This window comes from Octodon degus, unplaced genomic scaffold, assembly GCF_000260255.1.
Source record: "Octodon degus isolate 3935 unplaced genomic scaffold, OctDeg1.0 scaffold00057, whole genome shotgun sequence".
NCBI lineage: Eukaryota > Metazoa > Chordata > Mammalia > Rodentia > Octodontidae > Octodon > Octodon degus.
The window spans coordinates 5,534,440-5,544,710 of NW_004524633.1; the positions used below are offsets into that span (position 1 = coordinate 5,534,440).

General features: G+C 40.4%; 1 protein-coding gene across 6 annotated transcripts in view; it reads right to left on the reverse strand.

Annotated features, from left to right (window-relative positions):
• The window catches only part of Wdr78 (WD repeat domain 78), a 58,545-nt gene that overhangs the window by 33,952 nt on the left and 14,322 nt on the right, over window positions 1–10,271 (reverse strand). For 4 of the 6 annotated variants that reach the window (XM_023718253.1, XM_023718252.1, XM_023718251.1 and 1 more), the window contains one exon: window positions 9,287–9,443. The exons of 1 other annotated variant lie outside the window; for it this stretch is intronic. In XM_023718253.1, the coding sequence (XP_023574021.1) occupies window positions 9,287–9,443 (157 nt within the window). Of the gene's footprint in view, window positions 1–9,286; window positions 9,457–10,271 lie in introns of all 6 variants that reach the window. One more of the 6 variants, XM_023718256.1, reaches the window with a different exon arrangement.

Below are 10,271 nucleotides of genomic sequence, written 5' to 3' on the forward strand. Positions count from 1 at the left end.
TCGTATCCCATAAATTCCGATAAGTTGTGCTTGAATTTTCATTGAATTGTAGATATTGTTGAATTTCTTGTTTAATTTCATCTGTGACCCATTGGTTGCTGAGTAGGGTGTCATTTAATTTCCATGTATTGAAAGTTCTTTTCTGGTTTGTCATTTATTTCCAGTTTCATTGCACTATTGCCTGGTCTATTTCTACAAAGGGTCTAATATTTGTTATTTCTTTGGCTGTAGAAAAATGAAGGAGAACCAGTTTCATGAAAATGGAATGTCAGTGTTTAAATTTGTGTCAAATGATCAGTGGTATTGAATATGTTTTCATGTATTTATTTGCCATTTGTACTTGAGTGTCTAGTCATTCCAGATGGACTTTTTTAAGTGGATCTTTAACTTTAGGGGACCTGTGGGCCAGTATATGTGTTAGTGTTTGTATTTTTCTTACATTAGGTAGCTTTGTCAAGGGTATACTCCCCTGGGAGATGGCTAGTCCTCTGCGGTGTCTTCCAGGGGTAGGTGGCTGTTGGTCTCAGTGTCTGTCCTAGACCCGACCTTCCCGCCTTATTAGGGATGACATACTGCTATGTGTTTGCCTCAGCACCCAGTTCTTTGGTCCTGGGCTATCGTGAGGATTGTGCCCACAGATTATCACAGTGTAATCATACACAGGTGAAAAACTGATTACAACAAGTATATATCTATATCTGTATTTATATAATTAGCAATAACAATATCACAAAGCACAGCCTAGAAACTGATTATCTGTGGTGCCTGCTAATTTGGTGTCTCTGACCACAGAAAAAAGATCTATAGTCATATAACAGCCTCCAACATAGACTGGAAACTTGTATGCAGTGGTTTTCCCCTACGGTGATTTTATCCTGTGGGGAAGGGAAAGTTTTAAGAAGAATGGGGGCCCCATCAAGAGTGATAGCTGAAAAGAAATAGAGTAGAAACAAGGCTGATGGAGTAAGGATGATCCCCACAACTTTGGGAATCTGGAGAAGAAGACAGGAGTGAAAGAATGAAGGGTAAAGCAGAAGAATTTCAAGGCAAGACAGAAAGGAGGGGAGACAGTGTTCATTCACTGGAACCCCTCAGGGAATACCAAAAGAGCAACGAAAGAAGAGAAGTGGGACACAGAAAACAGACCAAACAAGAAAAGTCAAATCCTGAACAGCCCACCCTCCATTTAAATAATTACTTTAAAAACAAGAAACAAATCCCTCTCGTGGCCCAGGTTTCTCCCTAGCCAAGAGCTGCGGTCTGTACTGAATAGCTCCACCAGGTCTGCCACTGGGTTGCTCCTTCCCACTGACTCCTCTTACACAAGCTGGGGTCAGGCAAGGGTCTGCCCTTGTCCACAGCTAATGGAGGCTATTGGCCCGTGAGCCGCAGGGTAGGCGGCAGTGCCCTCGTGTTTGCACTGCAGGGCAAGGGCTACTTCTAGTCCTTTGTAGTTCGGGCTGAGACTGGCTTTGGGTGCTTGCCCAGTTGGAATCTGGATCCCAAATCCTGCTTCCCTGTGGAACACCCCCCAGTCTGGGGTCCAACTGCAGGCTGTCTGCAGTCACAAGATGGTCCCTTCCTCATTCCACTCCCAGCCATTGGCACTGAAGTGACTCTGGGGCTGTTTGGCAGCGGGAACGCAAGCCCTGGAGCACTTAGAAATAAAACAGAGCCCCACCCTTCAGCTGCTACTCCACATGACTTGGGGGGCCTCTGGCCACCCACCCACCAACCATGCTTGCACAGAAAGCAATTTGTCATCCTGATGGCAGACACTGACAGAAGATCTGAGAAGCTCTGCACAGGATTCCAAGATAAATCCTGGAGAGACTCAGCTGGCTTTGATAGACAGCAGGAGATTAATTTAGATTAATATGACTGTCACTTTATCTTAGTCTTAAACATCCAGCAGAAAAGTATAACCAAAAGATGTATAAAATATGCCATAACAAGCTAGATCTAGGAAAGGACTCCAATCACTAACTCCTTCTAGAGATTTCCAACTACACCACTAACTGATGGCTGTTATGGGTCATTAAGAAAAAAACTATAGGGCTGGCCAGATAGCTCAGCGGACTAAGCCCCTGCTTAGGCAAGCACAGGGACTGGGATTCAATCCCCAGCACCGCATGCCATGCCAGCCCCACCCCCAGGCACACTGAGCGGGTCACCGAGACCAGGAGTGGTGGTGCATGCCCACAATCCCAGCACTGACAAGGCTGAAAACAGGAGAATCACTACAAGTCCGAGCTGTGTAATGAGACCCTGTACCAAATACATAAAAAAACCAGCAAAATCTATAAAAGCTCAATGAAAATCCTTAAATCTTCAGCTAAAATCAGGTAAAACTGGAGACACTTATGACAAAGTATCACATTTCATCAGCAGAGAGATCAAAGAGACTTTGGGTTACAATCACTAATCCAAGATCATAAAAACAGTATCTAGACTTGGCTCTTTTTCAAACCTGTTTTTCCATTCTTGATTATACATGCTTTAATTTCCAAAATTAGTTTATTCTTTCCTGGAGGCTGTCAAACTCCAAGTGATCATTCAGATAGAATGACCAATAAATAAGCTATAAACAAGGCAGCAAATCATTAAGAAGATTATACATCATGACCAAGTAGTATTCATCCCAGGAGTGCAGGGATGGCTCAATATATGCAAATCCATAGATATAATACACCACATCAACAGAGCAAAAGACAAAAGTCACATGATCATCTCACTAGATGCATAAAAAGCTGTTGACAAAGTCCAACTCTCATTCATGATAAAAACCCTACAGAAAATTGAAATAGTTGGTCTTTACCTCAACCTGATTAAAGCAATCTATGACAAACCAACAGCCAACATCACACTAAATGGGCAAAAATTGTAAGCCTTTACTTTAAAATCAGGAACAAGACAAAGGATGTCCATTGTCACCACTCCTATTTGATGTAGTTCTGGGACATTAGCCAGAGCAATTAGACAAGAGAAAGAAATAAAAGGAATAATGATTGGAAAAGAAGAAGTGAAATTATTATTCACAGATGACGTGATACTCTACATAGAAAACACCAAAAACTCCACCAAGAAACTTATAGATTTAATAACCAAATTCAGTAGTGCAGCAGGACACAAAGTCAACTCTCAGAAATCAATAGCATTTCTATATACAAACAACAAACACACTGAAAGAGAAATTAGGAAAACTATGCCTTTCACAATAACATTCCAAAAAATGAAATACTTTGGAATTAAACTAACAAAGGAAGTAAAAGATTTACACAGTGAGAAATACAGTACTCTGATAAAAGAGATTGAAGATGATTTCAGAAAATGGAAAGATATATCTTGCTCCTGGATAGGAAGAACCAACATTGTGAAAATGGCAATACTCCCAAAATAGTTATACAGATTCATTACAATCCTGACTAAAATATCAATAGTATAACTGACAGTACTAGAGAAAAACATTCCTAAAATTCATCTGGAACCAGAAGAGACTCCAAAATATAAGCAATCCGGGGCAACAAAGGAAAAGACAGGCGGCATCACAATCCCTGACCTGAAATTATACTACAAAGCTACTGTGATAAAATTAGCATGGTTGCCAGGGAGATGGCTCAGTGGATAAGTGCTTCCCTGGCAAGTGCAAGGCCCTGAGTTCAATTCCCAGTTCCACAAAAGAAAAAAAAAAAAAAAATAGCGTGGTACCAGCAAAAAAAAAAAAAAAAAGAGAAGACGACCTGAGGATCAGTGGAACATTAAAAGATGCAAACACAGCTATAAACAAATTCAGCCACCTTCTCTTTGACAAAGGAGCCAAGCATGTTCACTGGAAGATAGTCTCTTTAATAAATGGTGCTAGAAAAACTGACTTGACATGCTGAGGACCAAAATTAGAACCATGTCTATCACCATGCACTAAACTAAAGTTAAAATTGATCAAATATTTAAATATTAAAAGACAAACACTAAATAGACTAGAAACACTAAATATACACTGAGCAGGTCACCGAGACCAGGAGTGGTAATGCACACCTGTAATCCCAGCACGGGCGAGGCTGAAAACAGGAGGGTCACTACAAGTCTGAGCTGTGTAGTGAGAAATCAGTGGAAATCACTGTAGAAGAAAAAGTAGGTAGAAATCTTGAAGACATAGTAATAGGTAGAGAAATAATGAACAAAAACCAAACCACACAGGAAATACTTCAAGGAATCAACAATTGGCATCTCATCTTTTTGAAAAGTTTCTGTACCTCAAAAGAAATTACCAAGAAAGTGAAAAAAAAAAAAAACATGTACTGGGAAAAAAATATTTTAGCTGACTCTCCCTTGGACAAAGGACTTCTATCTAGAATATATAAAGAATTTTTTAAAAGTCTGGCCCCCAAAATTCAAAGACCCAATCCAAAAATGGGTATCTGAGATGAATATACACTTCTCAGAAAGAAATACAAATGGCTAATACATATACGTAAAAATGTTCAACATCTTTGGTCTTTTGAGAAATGCAAATTAAAAGAACTCTAGGATTTGATCTCCCAGAGAGAATGGCTGTTATCAAGAAGTCAACCAATAACAAATGATGTGGGGAAAAGGAATTCTGCTGCACTGTTGGTAGGGATGTGGGCTGGTACAACCACTGTGGAAATCAGTGTGGAGAGTCCTTAGCACACAAGGACCGAAGGTCCCATTCCACCCAGCTATTCCCCTTCTGGGTATTTTTCCAGGACTGAAAGCATCATACTTCAGTGATATATGCTCACTCATGTTCATAGCAGCTCAATTTGTCACAGCTAAATCTTAGGAACAACCCAAATGCCCATCAACTGAAGAATGGATTAAAAAAAGATGTGGTATTTTTACACAGTGGAGTATTTCTCAGCTATAAAAAAGATAAGCTAGAGGCTTTATAGGTAAATAGATGCAACTAGAGACCATACTGTAAGTGAAATAAATCAGACCCACATCGTATTGTCTTGCTAGTGCAAAAACCTAAAAGAAAGACCAGGGAGATAGATTGGTGGTCTAAGCACCTGCCTGGTAAGCGCAAGAACCCAGGTTCGATCCCTGGTACCACATGTCATGCCAGCCCCGCACTGCGCCAGACACTGAAACCCGGCATAGAGCTAGCCACCGAAACCAGGTATGGTGGTGCACACCTATAATCCCAGCCCTGGGGAGGCTGAGACAGGGGGATCACTATGAGTCTGCGAGGCATAGCAAGACCCTGTACCAAATAAGTAAGTAAATAAATAAATGATTTTTGAAAAATTGAAAGAGTAAACAAAATATGAAAGGTACAATAGATACTGTGAAAGGAAAATAATTTGTTCAAAGGAAAGGAACAACTGGGATGAGGAAAAGGACAAAAAAAATTAAGGAATGAAAAAAGTTATTTATGTATATATGCAGGATAGCTTGGATAAACGCAGTGCTGATTTCTGCAGGTTTACTGAAAGGAGCAGTTAACACTTAAAATTTCTTCTTTTTAACTTCTTTTTTTTTTTTAGTTTTTCTTTTCTCTTATTTGGAGGGGTACGGGGGATCAAACTCAGACCCTTACACTTGCCAGGCAGGCTCTCACACTGCTGAGCTATCTCCCTGGCCCTTAATTTCTTATAACTTTTTTGAAATCAAATTTGCATGCTTATATCTGGTAATCTAACAAGTGATTTAAAGACAATGTTATGCAATAAAACAACCATTGCTGAATTCCTATTACTTTGATTACTGAAATTCTGTACCATGTCTAATATATTTTTTACTATTTTTATTCTCTTTAAAAAATAAATAAATGAATATGCTACACTCCTTCCACTAAAATCCACCAGATCAATCTGAAAAAGGAGTTCAAAACTGGGAAGCTAATTTTGAGGCCCATTAGATTAGCTGTCCAGATAGGGCCCCTGACTTCAGACTCCCCTCCATTGGCCCTTCTTAGCTCGAAGCAGTAGACAGAAGCTACACACGGCCTCCCCGTACTGCAGCTGGAGATAGCACTTCAGAGGGAAAATACTATAGATGGCTTAGTTACAAGGATGACAGCAGTTAGAAGCAGTGGGCCCTTACACAAAAAACACTCATGGCCCCAGATGTGATCACTAACGGCCAGGTTTTAAGGGAAAGAATACATCTATCTCTTACAACTCAAATAAACAGGTGAAATACCACCAACCCCCACAAGCATAATTAGACCTTGCTACTTCAAAAATTGTTTTTAATCTGTTTGCAAAAACTACACTCCATCAGAACTGCACTGGCAAAAAAGACCAATCGATGAACATGCCTAGTGCACAAGTCCTGTACAAGGACATCCAAAGAAGAACATAGGCCCAGTAGGTCAAGGGCATGCTTGTGCATGATTAATAGGCCATGAGACGACAGCATGGATGCTGTCCTGGATTATGTGTCATAGACAGGGGACATCTTTGAAACCATGAGGCCTGCCACCACCAGATCAGTCTTGGAGTCTACACTGGATTGACTACATCAATATGCTTGTGTCTTTTATTTCTGTTCTCTGTTACAGGGGATGCCAAATCTAACAACACCCAGAGCTGTCCAATCTCAAGTCATAATGTTTCAACCACTGCAGTTACAGAAAGGGGAGATGTCGGAGACCAGGCTACGGAAGGGTTAAACTGGCGACCATGGAGAGACCACTGGCCTTTGGAAAAGCTCCTATTAGGTGCTCTGAGGTCCACATGATAGCACAGCTGAGGCAGCCCAGGGTGTGGACTGCGGACACTCTATTCCAAAGTACTAAAGCTGCCACCTCTTAGAGATCCAGCAGTTCTTGTAATTGGCAAGATTTACAGCGCTTTATTCTCTGGCCATTGGTCATTAGCTTGGGCTTTTGCCTCTGTTGTGCCTTTTTCATGCACCCCCAAATCTGTGAAAACCCAGCAAATACAGTGATTGGGAGGATCCTTGTCTCTACTCCCAGAGCTCCGATTTTCCTGGAACTCCTGACACCACACCACTTGACTCTTTAAGCCTTTACCATAACTCATTTTAAGAGATTAGGGGTTAGGCTAAGTCCCCAATAATTAGGTGACTTTTATCCCTAAAAGAGAATAATGCTGTCAGTTTGTTTTCCTGAAGGTGATATTTGGTATTTTCTTTATTTTGACAACCTTTTTATATTTGCTATTGTGTATATCAGTACAACGCCCTGAGTACATTTCTTTGTGGATTTTTAAATTTAGTTCTTCTTCTATGGAATGGTATCTCCCAATATTCTAGGAAAGTCTCTCTCTCTCTCTCTCTCTCTCTCTCTCTCTCTCTCTCTCTCTCTTCTCTCTCTGTCTCTCTCTGTCTCTCTGTTTGTCTATCTCTCTGTCTCTGACTCTCTCTGAATAGTACCTCTTCTCCCTTCTACTCTACCTTTTTCACATTCTGATTAAATACTCTGTTGTTGACATGCTTCTAACCTGTCTCATACTTTATAAGCCATTTTCTCTTTAACAGTCACTTTGTATAATTTATCCACCTCTATTTTCTAATTTACTAAATCTCTATTCAGTTGTCTAATATAATATTCAAACCAGTGTTTGCTTTCTAAACAATTATAAAAACACACTTTAAAATTCTTTACCCAAGCATGTTATCAACTTAATAGTTTCTTAATGCTAATGACATTTTAATTCTGTTGTGTTTAAACATTTCACACATGCTTTATATTCTATGCCCAATAATAATTATTCAGGGTCTAGACCTAGAGTTTGTCATTCTCATTCATAACAACTTGTTTATTAGTTTGGTGTATTTTAACCAACCTCAGTCTAAGGGAATCTTGAGAACTTAATGGGTGTGGGATCCTTCACAGACCCTTCAGAGATCTGGGTTTGCTTTTGAAAGCAAACAGGAGCCCCTGCTAACCCCTGGTCTTTGGGAGAACTGAGGCTTTGGTGTGGTCCAGGTTGGCATTGTGCTCTTGTGCTCGCGTGTGCTGGAATGACAGGTGTGCACCACTGCGCCTGACCTAAAAACTTCTAGGGGTGCTGGCAACTGGTTGAGGGCCTCACCATTGCTAAGGCACTCTGCCCAAGAACCACATCCGCAGTCTCTTTTATCTTTTGTAGGTTCTGGGAACCTCCTCTGACTTCTCATAGCTTGTAACTGTAGCTAATCCAGCATCCAATTGCACCATATTTAACAGCCCAAACAACTTCACAATAATTTTTCCACAGAGTACAGGGTAGTGACCCAAAGGGCCCTCCACCACTGAGCTACCTCTGCAGCCCTTGTTTAAGTTTTGAGACAGAGTGTAAGCTGCCTCGCCTGGCCTTGAACTTGTAGTCCCTCTGTCTTAGTCTCCCAAGTAGCTGGAGTTATTGGAGCACACCAACACTCCTGGCCCATTACACAGTATTTTATATTTTAGGCAAGATCATATCCTAAAACTATTTCAGTGACAGATATTTTAGTAATGTGAATCATACTCAAGTGATATTTGGCATGCAATAATCTGAATGACTATTATTTATAGCAACTGGATTAATTTCAGATAAGGCAGACTTCAGGGAAAAAAGCTATCAGTGATAATAACATCCCAAAATGATGAGAAGCCAGTTCCCCAAGAATACATGACAACTTTTAATGTACCTGCCCCAAGCAACAGAATATCAAAATACATCAGGCAAAAACTAAAGAGTCTCTTTATGTTTATATATTAGAGAAATAAAAATCTGCTCCAAAACAGAGTAAATTATTTTATTATAACATATTTTCCCATAAGTCTTACAAAATAGACATCAGTTATTACTTTTACAATTAAAACTAACTTAAAATGCATCAAAGTAGTACTCATTTTTTAGTACTTATTTTATATTTAGAATCACATGAAAATATCACGTGGCGCCCATATACAGGTCTGTTGTTTTCACCAGTGTAAGCAGAACACCTCTCACCTCAAACACATATTCTTTGTAGTGAAAACATTCAAAGTGCCCTCACCACTCAGTTATATATACACTAGGACACCAGAATTCAATCCTCTCAGCTTACCACAATGCTGTACCTGCTCACCTACATCTCTTTCCCACTCATAGGTTTACCCTGTTATTAAAGAATATGGTCAAACTAGGAGGTTCTCTCTAGGAAGATTGACACACATTGCAAACACTTTCACATAATTTGATGGGATGGGTAAGGCTTACAGCGTTTCACCAGGCATACACACTTCTGTTCAGCTCATCCAGAAAGCACACACCACAGAAACAAGAAAAAGCCTGATTTTCCACCTGAACTACAGAAGCAACGCAGACAACTGAAATGCACGTACATGACTTTCTCTGCTTCTTCAGATTCTACAGAGATCATGACTGTTGGCAGGTCAAAAAATCTCAGCGTGTCTGTCTCTGTGAGTAGGATCTCTATATTCTTCTCTAGGTCTTCTTTGGTTATGGCTGTTTCAGGGGCTGCCCTCATAACCCGCATATCTGAAACAGACAACTTCATAAAAATCATTTATAAATTGTCACTGCTAATTTGCATTTTCTTCTTAGACACAAAAATACTGTGATAGATCATACACTGCTATGACTTAATACAGTGGTGGAACAGCCCACACGATATGTAGTCTGTTCAACCTCTCCTTGGCTGTGTCCATGTCAGTCCAAGCCTGGTCACCACCCCAGTCATAACTCCAATGGTACCCCATTGTAACTACCCTCCCATATTAATAAGGACTCTGGACATGACTGGCTGACTGCACTATCCAGCAAGAGTAAGGAGGCAAGTCTATTTGGGGGCTGTGCCAGGCACACCTTCTTACAGCCCTGAAATTGACGTCCCTAGCTCCAGCAACATTCTTCTAAGCTGACTTTTGGTATAGATTGTAGGCCACCTCTAATCATCTTGAGCAGGAGCTACCTACAGTCTTCAAGAGAAGTTCTGCGTCACTAAAGGAATAACATGGGCTCAATGTCCATACAAGCAGTATGTTGAAAAGGATTGGCCAAAACTTTTAGGATACTCCGTAGGTCAAGGTCCTTGGAAAACTGTATTACAACTACAGTTATAGCACTGAGCGAACTTGGAGTTGCTTTCGTGGCTAGTACAGAGCCACGCATGCTGTGACATAGAGGTCAGAGCTCAGAGCTGTCTGTTAACAAAAATGTGTGAAGAGATCCATGAGATCTCAGCATGGCTGACGCTTGGATAACTTTGGAAAAATGAGACTTAGAAACAGTTTCCAGACTAAAGTTCAATCTTCTCTCTCCTCTTTCCCATACCTAAGAAAAATTCCTTCCTCATCACCACTAAAA